This window comes from Echeneis naucrates, chromosome 14 (genome assembly GCF_900963305.1).
Source record: "Echeneis naucrates chromosome 14, fEcheNa1.1, whole genome shotgun sequence".
Taxonomy (NCBI): Eukaryota; Metazoa; Chordata; class Actinopteri; order Carangiformes; family Echeneidae; genus Echeneis; species Echeneis naucrates.
In genome coordinates, this window is record NC_042524.1 from 5,191,755 (window position 1) to 5,205,667 (window position 13,913).

A 13,913-nucleotide genomic window follows, 5' to 3' on the forward strand; every position below is an offset into this window, starting at 1 on the left:
TGCGCCTCCTCCCCCAGGAACAGGGGTCACCTCCTCTCCCTTTGACCCTCTCTGGGGTCCGGCTCCTCCTGCCTTCTTTAGTGTTGATACAAATGGGACAGGCTTAGCAGGTTCAACCCCCAAGGACTTTTGGTAAACTCTCATGCTTTTTCACTCTAATTTCTCCTAATTAGCAACTCACCTCCTGGCCTTGAGTCTATTCTATCCCCCTTATTTGTATAATATTCTCACAGGGTCAGAATATTATATCTTTATGAACTAGAGGCAGTGATCAAGGCAAACCCACAAAATATTCAGACAGTATAAGGGGAGGGGGTATTGATTAGCAGCAAAGGAGCACAACAAATATAAACACTATGGATGTCAGACAGGCAAGGGTTAGTGTCAGTCACAATGGCAAATAAACCAGAACAAAGTATTAGTAAAATAGAAAGAGAGGAAGAAACCACAACTTACAGTGTTGGCACTACTCTTAGAACTCTGCACATGCAAAAACAGACAAAAAGGGGACAAAAAGGACAAGAAAATAGATAGAATACATGTAACACAGAGAGGAAAAGAAAAATAGGAAGATGATTAAAATAAATTGATTAATACATCATCAAATTAAATAGATTGTTAATTAAAAGGATTAGAACAAAGATCAAATAAAGGTTAAGGTACTGTGGCAGAAGTGTTAGATTGACAGTTATTATACAGAGATACAGATGAGGGGAATCCAGAAAAAGTTCTTCAAAGTTTAATTAATTTGATGTTTTGGTTTTTGTTTAGTTTTTTTGGTTCATGGCAAACTAGAATGCACCTTTCAGGGAATAAATAAAAATTCAATCATTAAGAAATATTTTTTGATCTATTGTGATTAAATAGATTAAAAAATGTCATTGACCATTGACAGAAACAGTTTTTTTAACCTATTCCATCATTCAAGATCAGCCTGAGCTGCCCTGAGTATGCTGGGAGTCAGCCTTAGAGGGTTCTTTAAAGTCTGCTTTTGGCGAGACCGCCTGAGCTACAGGCCTCTGGAAACAGATGTTGACTTGCAGTTTCCCCTCCCACCACAGAGGAGGGAGGGAGTGGAGCCACTTACAGAGGGGGAGGTGGCAGCAGACAGGAGAGGCAGGATGCCTCCACAGGCGATGATGATGTTGTCCACCATCTGAGAAATGAGGTGGATCGTGTTGTGGACGAAGATAATGTTCTCATTGCTGTTCACAAAATCCATCACTGATTTGGTGGAGTGGCTGAAATGGAAAATACAAGTTTCACAGATGATTTGAAAGTACAGTTTAATAATAATAATGTAGCTTTTAAAATATCTTCAGTCCAATCAATATGTGAGCGGTCAATATGAACACAGCGAAAACAATGCAAAAGGTCAAAGGTCTTACTAATAACCAAAATGTCAAATGGTGGTTCCGAGCTACAATGTCGCCTATTTTAAAGATATGGATCATCAGCACATGCTAATATTATTCTGTAAGAGACACGTGTCAAACGCTGTGACTCACCTCCTCCACACATGCACATCAGTTTCCAGGGCGAACAGCAGGTCAGTGAGCAACCTCTGGTGCATGGGGGACCACTTGAATTCTGGGATGCGGAACATAGTCGTGCGGGGGCCAGGGCTGAACTGCCGACGCTGCTCCTCCGTCATAGGCATTCCTCTGAAACCCAGGTCGACGCGTAGGTCCCGCTCCAGCTGTGCCGCAGTACGACCGTGAAGGGCCTAGGTGACGCAAATATCCGGTCAGGAGCAGCGGGCTTTTAGTATATCTCTCACTGGTCTAACATAAAACTCGGAGTACTTTCAGTCATAAAAATGCACTTCATAAGAAAAAGCACAGGACTCTCTGGGATGTCTTATTCAGTATTCATTGAGCTGGTAGGGTAAATTAGTTCCTGTGTGGGGAGTCGCTCAAACTGTCCATGGCTCTGCATTTTACCGAGCACACACAGCTGATTGTATGGCAGCTTATTGTAAGTGGATAATTAATCTAAATTGAGCTTTATTCAATTTTTCTTTGAATGATTCCTTTCTTATTATTAATATCACATATTTTTATGAAGTATATACTGTAGTGACCCAGCAACATCCTTACAGACTTACACACATACCTGAGTAGTTGCGGTAGTTTGGATCTTTTTTGTGTCCTTGTCTTTCCCATCGTCTGACCTCTCCGTATCAGAGGTAGTGCTGGCTGTGTCTCCGCCAGTCTTAAGCCCCACAGCTTCTCCCTCCACCCCAGCTGTGCCCTCTCCTTCAGGGAAATCTGGTCTGGAGGCTCCCTGGATCTGGCTTTGGCTTTCTGCCTCAGCAATGGAGCTGATGTCAGCAAGAGGGCTCTGGATCTTGAAGGGCCCGTCTTCTGGAAGTTCCCCAGAAGCGTGGCTCTGGGGCTGCAGATCAGAGCCGCAACTAGTCATGTGGGCCAGCAGACTGAGGTCATCACTGGCGCTGGTGGTGGAGTGAGCTGAGACTGGGCCGGAGGGAGTGGGCTGGTCTGGGCTCGGCAGCACAAGCGGATCTGTGGCTGCCAGAGCTGGAAGAAGCTTCTCATCAACCTGGAAGAGACGGATGGGGTAATAAAAATTCAGAGAGCGTTAGCATTTTAGAGAAAGTTTGCAGCAAGAACTTTTTTTTTTTTTTCCTTTTGGAAAATTAGAAAGCGTGAGAATGATTGAAGGTCACAGAGTTACAACAGTGACTGATTGTGATATTATGTTGTAGGTCAGCAGAGGAGGACGTGGCTCCACAGATAAGACTGTGATTTATCAGACAATAATCTTTGCAAAATAGCCTACCTTGCTGAACAAAAAGCCATTGTTGCTTGGGACACTGTCCTTCTCGTCAGCCAATGTGATGAGCGGGCCCATGTTCCCATCATCCACCAGGTTGACCCCTGAAAGTCCCAGGCTCGGCCCCATCCCAACCCCTGAACTTGGCGTCTCATCTTTAGGCGCCAGATTTCCATTGAGGTTCTGAACCACAGCGCAGTAAGCACTGTCTAGGAGAGAGTCCACCTCCACCAAAGGTCCGTTCTCCATCCCTCCCCCACTTCCTCCACCTACACCTCCACCAAGGCCTTCTGGAGACAAATCTAGGTCATCCAACTTCACTTCTGTGGCCTCAACCTTCTCGGCTTTAATGTCCACCAGCAGGTCATGGACCTCCACCCTCACCCCTGGACCTGCGCTCTGCTCCCCAGGTGTCAGGGCTTCTCCATTGGGTCGCTTTACGGCGCCTTCTGCAAGGAGGTTGCGCGAGTCTCCACCGGCCCCCTCGCTGTACTCAGCCTCGCTCTCAGGTGTCTGCGTCTGGGAGTTATCGTCTATCTCCAGATTGCCATTGACAACAGGGGCAGGTGTAGCAGAGAGACCAGAAATGGTGGACACAGAGCCTTTCTTTCCCTTCTTCATGTTTTCCTCCTCCTGACGTTGGTACTCTTCATACATTTTAGCTAAATATTCTTTATGGGCTTCGTAGGTCACCTGTGACAGATGGTGAAATGTTATCGGTTATGGGATCAGTCTAGATGGATAAACTGAGACAGTGGCCTCGTAGGGCTGACAGACCACCATAGCCCAACCATAATGGGCTAGATTTCCACCAATGAGCTGTGACAAAAAGATGGTTTCATTTATTGAACAGTAATTCTATAATAAATCTTTCTGGGCGTTTCAGGTCATTGACCCAAAGCTAAGAGTTAATGATCAATATCTACAAATCAATAAATGTTTGCTTAGCATTTATGATAGCTTCAGTTAAAAAGTCAATACCTCGTTACAACCTTGTCGCCAGTAAGATTTTAAATTGTGTGGATATGCTTTAACAATAACAGAACTATTCCATCAAAGAAGCCAGATGTGATAGCAATCAGTCAAAAAGTCTAACACAAATATACTACTAATGTACACAACTCTCACCTTGGAGTGTGCAATAGACAAGGTATCAACCCAGACGCGCCACCCTCCCCATTCGTATTTGATGGCGTGGTAGAGCAGGATCCTGAATATGTTATACACCATCTCGGTTATTTTCTGCTCCTCTGGGTTCTTGGGGTTGATGTATCCGAGCGAGAACATCCAGTCCTGCCACACAGAGCACTGCAGCAGGCAGCTGGTACACAAAACAAGCACCGAATATGAGCCGGGCTGCAGCACAATCCTTCATACAGGAAACATCCCAACCGCCGCATGAGGCACGTGATCTTACCGCCGGTTTTCACGGCTGTTGCTGAAGAGTTTAATCATGTCGGAGAGAAAGAGTCTCCTGACCTCCATCAGCTCAGCACTGGGAGTGGAGTTCTTCAGGAGGGTCGCCACCACCTTTAAGATCACTAAGTAATAAGGAAAGGAGGGAAAGAGGAATAGATGAGAAAATGGGAGAAGCAAATGTATGAAATTCTGAATAAGATTAAACAGGAGATTGTGAGATGGACCAATTAGCAGGAGATGGCAACAGTCTTAGCTCCTGAATTCAAGCTTTATTTGTTTTCTTACATTAAAACAACTGCGCAGTGCTGGCAGAGCATATAACAAAGGCATACAGAGCCATTGGTTTGGGGTTTTTTGGTACTTACTGGGATTCTGGATCTTGACAGTGGAGTCGGGCTCAGGGTGGGGCTTGTGAACCACCTGAGTACAGACCTGCTCTGTTAGAATCTGCAGGCACAGAACAAGATCCGCAATTAAACAGAAAAATCACCTGAATCCTGACAACTTAAAAACAACGTCACTGTCAGAACGGAGCATGTGAAACAGCAGCTGCCAAACGATCACCTACCTCATAGAGAGTGTTGTAGGTGGTGATGGAAACGGTGTTAGTGTGCATCATCAGCCTCTCCCCTAGCAGTGTGAACAAGCTGTGTGTGTGCATGATCTCTACCTTCCTCCTGAAGGCAAACGCACACACGCACACACACACACACACACACACACGCACGCACACACACACACACACACAGAGAAAGAGCTTGCCATTCATAAGAGAATTTACGACAGTTGAAGCTGACATTGATTGCCACTGGCCTGATGACAGTCGGATATTGGCAGCCAGCACCATGTGGCCCTGTCAGTTATGATGGGACTAAGAAGGCTGAGCAATTAACACCAAGAACAGAAATGAACAGAACAGCAATATCACAGGAGTCACTGAGTGTACGCTGATATCGCTGTGAATTAATTGTTTTGCTTGTTCACCTTACCAGCGGGTGATAATTGAGTCTCTGAGAGGATTTTAACTTGAGAGCCACAAGCATCAGGATTGACAAACTTTGAATGTTTTTAAAATTGGGTTAAACAAGTAATCAAAGCTTTTGTATAATCTTGGCTGCAAGTGAATCTAACAGAGAATCTAATAGAGATGCACTATTTAATCTTATATATGGAGGAAACCCACAGAAATCACTCAGTTCCTGGTATCATGTTTGAAATAGATTTAATTTAGCCTTTTAACAGGATAATTACATTTAAAAACTGCTAAATAGTTTTTTCTCAACACCCGGGCTGAGCTAATTACATAAAAAAACAGAAAATAAATAAATACGAATAATAATAGATACGCACAGCAGCATACTTTATCTTATGTCCAAATATCTTGGTCTATGATAATGAGACATCACCATGACTCTGGTTAAAAAAAAAAACAAAAAAAAAAAAAAAACACACACTCTCACTCTCACATAGACAAACACACACTTCAATTAAATGTCAAATCAGCTAACAGATATAGAATATTTATTCATCATGCCTTCCAGTAATGGGGAGATGTTAAACTAGTTAACAAACTGCCAAATTAATGACCTTTTAACTCCAGTGCAGGGAAACAGGTCAGTTTAGATGACAGCTGTTTTAAAAAAAAAATTACAGACATTAACATCATCGTGCGATCAAATAAGTTATTTCACTTCATGAGAAGTTTGACTTTTAATTGACAAACTGCTGTTGCTCCAGAGACACACCAGTATAAATCTAATCCATGACAGTTTACAAGTGATGCTCTGCTGATGCCCCTTTAATCCAGTTTTCACTTTGCTGTCAATTAAATGAGAAAATAAGGCCCTGAGTGCACGTGTGTAACACCTCTCACAGTAACACCACAATTTGTCAAGATTGGGTATTAAGTCATACCGTGTGGGGGGAAACCGTGTCTCTGAAGTAATGTTTTACTGATTTATTTCTAACAATTCATAACATTTCAATTCTACTTTAAAATCAAATAGTTTTTTAAATTTGACATTAAATCCCAAACTATTATGCAAAAATAAATTTTAATGTTTTATTTGTGTGATTTTGGAACACTTTTTAGATGGCAAATCACATGAAAAGAAGTACATGATTGAAGCTTGTTGTGAAAACATATCAAAATGGCTGTTTTGTGTGCTGTATCACTAAATGTATCACTAAATTACATGATAATGAGATGTGGGAGGCCCGGAACAGGGTGTTTGTTTTGGGGGGAAGTGGGGGTGGAGGGATGAAGGTGGCGGAATCAGGTGCAGCATGGCAGCCTGCCTCCATGCTGTGCAGCTAGAGTATATCACCTGGGATGAATAAATCTCCCAGCATTCATTGCTGCTCATCAAGGAGCTGCCTTCCTGCTAGTGCACGCTGACAAAAATTATGCTGGATGTCATGATGAGGACACACACACACGCACGCACACAAACAAACAGGGGTGGAAATTCACTTACGTCACACATTACCCACATGCCTTGTGGGTAATGTGTGACGTAGTCAGCATGTAGCCATGCTGTGTTGTGCGTATGCTTGCAGAGAAGCGCGTTTGTCCCTCTCTCCGCTGATGAAAAGTAACACTAGCTGTAGCCGCTGTAAACTTTATAGTCTGAATAAAGCCGGTCCGTGTGTTCACCTACTCCGCCTCTCCTCTTCTATGTGTGCCAAATTAGCCCGGACGGCTAGTTACCATGGTTACCAGCGTCAACGAGCCAAGCTCATAGCTAGCTGCACGAGCACAAGCTGAGCTAGCTAAAGTGCGGCGCCCTATTTCTGCCGTCATCCTGCATCCATGACAAGAAGTACTACAATAAAAGGAGGCAGAGGAGGAACGAGACATGCAGCACACAGGACAGCCAATAATCAAGGTGAATTGTAGAGACATAAACATGAGGTAACACACAGCACAACCAGCAGAGACCAGACCCCCCCCCAGGGACCAGTTCTTGTAGGGCCTCTTTAACTGAAGGTATTTTTGAGCTATAAATATAAATCACATCAGTGTATTGCGTAATGACAATAAAGCTACTTCCTTTTCCTGTATTTCCTGAGGTATTTTTGTTTTTATACTTTTATTAAAGTATTTTTTACGCAAATACTTTTGTACTTAAGTAATATTTTGACAAAGCTACTTTTACTTGTATTGGAGTAATATTTGACGAGGAGTATTTGTACTTCTACTGAAGTAGTGAAGTTGTGTACTCTGTCCCCCTCTGCAAGCAAACAATCAAACAGCCCCTGGAAAGCTCAGTGGAGACAATGCTGCTGTGGCTCTTCAGGTTTTACTGCAGTGTGCTTCTTCTTACTGTCATGCGAGGTCAATCTACCTCCTGTGGTGCAGTGTTTGTGTAAAGAAAACACCACAAAGGAATACAGCAGATAGGAAGTACTGATAGAGGTACTTACTCAATGAAGTGCTCTGTATTTCTGCCTCCCTGCTGTACTTTTACCATGATGCGCTTTTGTTGTTTTAAATGTGACTTGTCTTGACTTACTTGTGACCGAGGTGCTTGAGGAAGTAGCCCAAGACTTTGAGGGCTTGGACACGGATGCTCTCACTCTTAGAGGCCAGGAGCTTGCAGATCACCCTGCAAACGTATGAAACAACACATCTACTCTGAGTTCCTCTGTGTGTAGTCAAGTGTGGGGAAAAAAGTAAAACACCTCAACTTTAACAATGCGCTGACAGACATTTTCTTCAAAGCAGTGTACTCAGAAGACATAAATGGAAAAAGCACCGGAGTGTGCTAACTATGTCTTTGACAACAGATTACCAGAACAACACATTAACAATTACCACAGCAACAACAACGAAAAAGACATCAATGCGCAGTTGTGCTGTTGGGGAAATATTGGCGCATCTTTGAAAGATCGTGCTGCTCAGTTGAAGCTGTTCTTTGTGAACTACTAACACAACAAAAAGCAGGAAGGCAGCAGGTCCTGAGCCTTTTCCTACTCATGGTCTACTCAAACATCTCAAAAATGTTGGCAGCCCATATCTGACCCCAGAAATATAAATAATGCCTCTTATGGTACTTTTTGCTGGAATGGTTCAAGATGTCTTTTGGTTTTGTTATATTTCCTTGCTGCTTTTTGAGCCTGGTTTTGCTAGAAACAGAATACAACATAACAAAATTTTTATCATTCCTATCACTTGGGTTTAAAACATGAAGAACATTATTCTGATTTTTATTTTGCACGATTTATATTGTTTTTGAAAATGGTTGATCAAGAATTTCCCTTTGTAAAATATATAAATTCAACATATTTAGTTTATCACTACTAAATATTTTTTCTATAGATCGCAAGTCATGTTGAATTCAATACGTGTTATTTTATCTTGTGTGAGTTTTTTCATTGCTTGTAATAAAAACAGAAAAGCTCGACCCCGTGTGAGTCGAATGATATTTCATAAAGATCTGGCTTCATTCTTAGCGCTGCTCATGTGTGCAGCACGTGTGGGCAGCATCACCTTATTCCATTTCTCTGGTCAAACGCTGGGATCATGGACGCTGGGTGTTCAGACATAAGAGCCACTAGCAGCTGGAGCACATCGTGGATATTCTCATCCTGCAGAGAAAAGAAAGTTGCACAGGTGAACAAAGGGGGAAGGAAAAGGAGGCCCCAGCTGGGATGGATGAATATATGGGCTAAGAGGAAAAAGAGAGAGTTGTAGGGATGCGTATGCAAGGACAATGGTGGGGGGGGGGGGCTGTGTAGGAGCAAGTGGTATTTCTGAGCAAGAATAGATATAATTGTTACAGAGGAGTACATTCTGTTCAGTCCATTGTTGCACCATTTTTCATGCTGTCACAGCGAAGCTGACTCACACTCTCGCTCGTTTAAGTGGACCATAACTCCAGCCCACAAAATTTAATGCACATTTTGCCACCAGCTCTACTCAACTGCTTCCCCTGTCTCTCTCTGTCACACTGTCTATTTCCACATAAAATAGCATCTACCTCATGCATGGTCAATAGGTAGTTGAGGATGCTTTGTAGCTCATCCTCCTTCACACCTCGGTCCTGTGGAAAAAAACAGATGCGGCATCTTTTAATAAACACATTCATGATCTTCAGTTGTTGTTGTTGTTTTTTTCCAGTCATTTGTTAACCTTATATGACAGAAGCAGACATAAATATACACTTGTAAATCCCGACAGAAGCACTAACAAACACTAAAGCTACAGTGCTTCAGTTGGGCTACTGATCTATAATGCACACATACACACACACATAAATTTTAGATTAAGATAATGGTCCCGAGGAGGGAGAAAAACAAGAGATAGCGTAGTGGGAGACAATAAAAAACAAAAAAACTTCAATTTCTTGCATCTTAAACAATGTGATGAAGATAATCAGCTTCTCTCACTCTACCTTCAGTATGAGTTGTTTTAGGAACAGAAGCATGAAGGCTCTGAGTGAGATGATCTCCTTCTGGGATGGCCGAGGTCCATCTACACACACACACACACACACACACACACACACACACACACAGACAGACAAAAGAATAATATCCTGTTAAAAATCCATTTTTATACATGATACTGATCAGCTGAATAAGTCCGTAGTTCAGCCTGAGGGAGCGCCACTGTTTACTGATATTACATTTTATTAGGCTTCCTGGAGAGCCGAGGAAAACATGTAAACACAAACACACACACACACATTATTAACCATGAAGTGTAAATCACTGTCATTAACTCCAGAGGCAGCTTGGCACTGTGGATATTTTATACTCTCGGTAATTTAAATGATTACACGAAAGACATTGTAATTTGCAAACACGTGATTTATGGTCCAAACCAACGACGTAATCCACCCAGTGTGGTGTGCGACGAAGAGCTAGTCAAAGCTAAAAATGCATCATGTGGGTATGATGCCATCGCCTCTTTCTGAAAGGTCTCATGTCTTTTACCTCTTCCTTAAAGCCTTTCTATCCATTGTCTTCAATAAACGACAAAGATTCCATCACTTTAAGAGCCACAGAAAACCATCCTTTTCACATTCATGAATCTGTCTTTCACCGTCGTGTTTACCAATTCTGACATTTGGTTGCATTCAGCTTCCCCAGAGGCACAGAAACTCCCATCTACCTCTATGAAACAATCACACAGTAGAAGTTTTAAAATGATAAAAGAAGAAAACTGACAGCTCAGATCTTGGCACTGCATCTGTATTGTTGGATCAGTGTTTCATTCTTTCAGGGAGGTGTTTAATATGCACGTCAGATGCCATAGAAGCTGAATGATGAATTGGCTAAAAATGGCTGCCCATTAACTCACTAATGCAATATGGTGCCAAATGGTCTGAAAGATGCATTGATTCAGACCCAAGCAAAAATGATTAAAAGTAAGGGGTGTTTTTCTTTAATGCCCCCCAGTGGCTGCTGCAGGCTGTTGAAGTTGACTCCCCCACTCGGCCTGCTCATTCCCTCACCTTCCCCAAATGCCTACTACAAATGTTAAAAAAAAAAACAAAACAAAAACACTCACCACAGAATAAAGCTCTTAAGCCTCGTTCTCATGCTCGGAGGTTTGTTAAGTTTGTTAAAGCAACAATAAACATTTATATCGCCCAGTTTGTGAGAATGATGTGTAATATACAGTAAACGGGGGAGAAACGCTGCAAATACAAACAGCTTGCATGACAAGATAGCAAAAAAGCACATTGTCCTCTCAGAACATTTGAACTGGTAAAGTTGGTGTACGTTGGTAAGATTCTCAAGGTTGAATGCTCAATGTTTCTATCTTTGTCATTTTTTTCAAGTACTTCCACATGTCGAAAAAACAAAAAGGCTTTTCTCACCAGTGCAAAGATGGTTAAATACCAAAAACATCTCATCCAAACACATAAAAACACTCAATTATGAGGAACCATTTGAGACAAAACCCACATTAAAAGTGCATTTGCTGTGCTTTTGTCTATTTGTAAGACAGGTTAATAAAATGAATAGAATAAGAAAAGTGCTTATGGAGTGTGTATTGGCTGTAACGTGGAAGACGAAGAGGATGAAGATTGTTCAGCAGTCTCACAGCTTGTGGAAAGTGGCTGTTGAGCATCCTGCTGGACCAGCAGATACTCCTGTATCTCTTCCATGAGGGTAAGCATGAGAGTCTTTAATGACGTTGGAGGCGTTACGGATACAGCGTTGGTGGAAAATGTCGGTCAGGAAAGGGAAGGCGGCACCAATGAGCTCACTCGCTGTCTTCACTGCAGGCTTTACAGTTTCCAAACCAGGATGAGATGTTGAAGGTCAGGATGCTTTTGAGGGTGTGTTCCTGAGTTTTCTGAGGAGGCGGAGCTTCTGATGTGGTGTTTGTGGTGGACTTAAGATAATCAAACAGGTGAACTCCCAGATGTTTGATGGTGCTGACCCGTTCCACACGCCACCAATGGTCAGCGGTCCGTGCTGTCTGAGTTGATCAGAAAGCTGTAGATGCATTTACATTTGTGTCCACTCGCAGCATTTTCAGCTTTTCCATGAGTTGTATCGGGATGATCATGGTGAATGCTGAGCTGAAGTTGATGAAGAGGATCGAGGCACAGGTGTTCTTTCTCTCCAGATGTGGGCTCCAGGTTTGCAGGGATATAGTTTCTGATGCGTTGCATTTCCAATCTCTCCCAAGATTACATAATGATGGGTGTGAGGATCACAGGGCGATAATCGTTGAGGCAGGCTGGGCGCAGCTTCTTCAGAACATGAAGAATGGTTGCACTTTTGTGGCAAGTTGGCACTACTGTCTGGCTGAGGGAGAGGGAGGAAAAATGTCTGCGAAGACATTTTTTAATTCTTCAGCACAGTCATTAAACACATGCCCAGTGATGTTGTCTGGCCCAGCAGCCTTGCGTGGGTTGACACAGGTGAGGGCTTTTTCCACTGCAGAGGAGTGCAGGTGTTAGTACCTGGCTGCCTGAGGCTGATGGTTCTGTAGTGTGTTTTCTTGGTATTGCCTGAATGCTGACACTCACCATCCATCGTGGTTACGCAGCCACTCTGTGTCAAATGGGCACCAAGTGAATATGTGCTGCATCAATATTTTATGTCATTTGTCATTATTAATTTGTTTCAGCTGCATTTTTGTTTCACTCAATACAAGCCATTTAATCACTTTTTCCCCATATTCAGTATTATAATTTTGAGTTCAAAAGCAGTGCATGTGACCAGTGCGAAAGCCCTGAGGTGTTTTCATTAGGTATAATGCAGCCTTTCCTTTCCTGAAAGCAATTTTCTGCCAACATCAAATAGAGTTACTTGTAAAACATGAGGAAGAACTTGGAAATGAACTATGCAGGTCTAACCAGATTCAAAGCAGGAGCGGAATAAAAATTAAACACTAATACAAAAAAAAAAAAAAAAAAAAAAAAACTTAATATCTGCAAATTTAATTCAATCTCATAAATACTTTAATTAGTGAAATACTTTCTTCATTCCACAAAGCCTGCTGCATTTATTTAAAATATCTGTCAGTTACTGTGCTAATTAATTCCATTAAGTCCATATCACACTCTTTACTGGATAGTCACAAGCACAGACATACAGATTTACAAAACACAACTACCACATTCTTTAGCTTTGAACGACCATTAGAGAGCCTGTGAGGCTAATTGCTGCTGTTATCAGTGCTTCTTTATGGGACTAAACCTCAACAGTCAAACCGCAATATCGCCAAAAGGGGAGGAAGCCAGACAGCCACTTGATTAGAAATTCCAAAAGCTCCCTTGGATCTGCCAATCAAATATGTCTGTTGCCACAGCAACGTTGGGATGCGGCGCTCATAGTCCCTGTCGGGTCCCCGGCCAAAGGAAGAGGTTGATTAAAGTTAACGGCTTGCTTCGACCTTTCCGAAACTCAGCTGCGTGGCAACCGCAGCTGTGTTAACGCTGCTCTATTCCAAAGCCGGTGGGAATGCACCATGGTCTGGTGTCTGCGCTGTGTTTGGAATATGGTCTTTTAAATCCTCCATAGAATATTCCTTGCCAAACACAGAAGTCATGTAAACTGCATTTGCAAATACAATGTGCTCACATTTGTGCTCAAAATCTAAGACATTTTCAATATTAGCAAGCGTACAAAGACTGTTTTAAATTTTATTATTCACAAAGGAAAATTTGATTTTGAAGCCTCTTCGTTATTCAATCTCGAATACACAAATATTTTCAGCAGGGAGCTGCTCAGCCTCGCTCATAAGTACCCAGCAACAAAAAAGGTTGTTTCAGTATGGGAAGGAAGATCACCATGTGTGTGATGGCAGCATATTTCACCTTTATCTCAGTGCTGACATTATGATTAAATAGCCATCTGTATTTCCTCGAATTTACAGGAGCTGTACATGTCTGACCTATGTGACCATAAGGTGCTTTTGGAAATTTGCACCCCATTCACAGCTCTGACAGGACCAGTTAGTTAACCAAGTCCCATTCATGAGCAACTCAATGGTTTCATTTTCTCAGCTAAAAGTTCAATCTTAAAGATTTCATGGTTTCCAAAAATAATCCTCCCTTATGGAACAGCTACCAAATACAAATAAAAGAAATTCTAACTGTCTTCATTTAACTGTAGACACCCTGGGAATAAAAATGAAATGAATAAAAATCAAGTCAGAATTCGTTCTATTTTCCAAAATATGGCTGCAAATATTCCTTCTGATTAAAAACAAATGTTGATCATTTCTT

The 13,913-nt window shown here is 42.1% G+C and overlaps 1 protein-coding gene across 2 annotated transcripts in view; it reads right to left on the bottom strand.

Annotated features, from left to right (window-relative positions):
- Positions 1-13,913, bottom strand: part of nbeaa (neurobeachin a) — an 85,031-nt gene that overhangs the window by 24,273 nt on the left and 46,845 nt on the right. For both annotated transcript variants that reach the window (XM_029519056.1, XM_029519055.1), the window contains exons 14-25: positions 9,612-9,691; positions 9,198-9,260; positions 8,708-8,805; positions 7,731-7,823; positions 4,784-4,892; positions 4,581-4,662; positions 4,214-4,337; positions 3,925-4,117; positions 2,803-3,489; positions 2,116-2,562; positions 1,509-1,726; positions 1,088-1,241 (exon numbers count right to left, since the gene is read on the bottom strand). In XM_029519056.1, the coding sequence (XP_029374916.1) occupies positions 1,088-1,241; positions 1,509-1,726; positions 2,116-2,562; positions 2,803-3,489; positions 3,925-4,117; positions 4,214-4,337; positions 4,581-4,662; positions 4,784-4,892; positions 7,731-7,823; positions 8,708-8,805; positions 9,198-9,260; positions 9,612-9,691 (2,348 nt within the window). The remainder of the gene's footprint in view (positions 1-1,087; positions 1,242-1,508; positions 1,727-2,115; positions 2,563-2,802; positions 3,490-3,924; positions 4,118-4,213; positions 4,338-4,580; positions 4,663-4,783; positions 4,893-7,730; positions 7,824-8,707; positions 8,806-9,197; positions 9,261-9,611; positions 9,692-13,913) is intronic.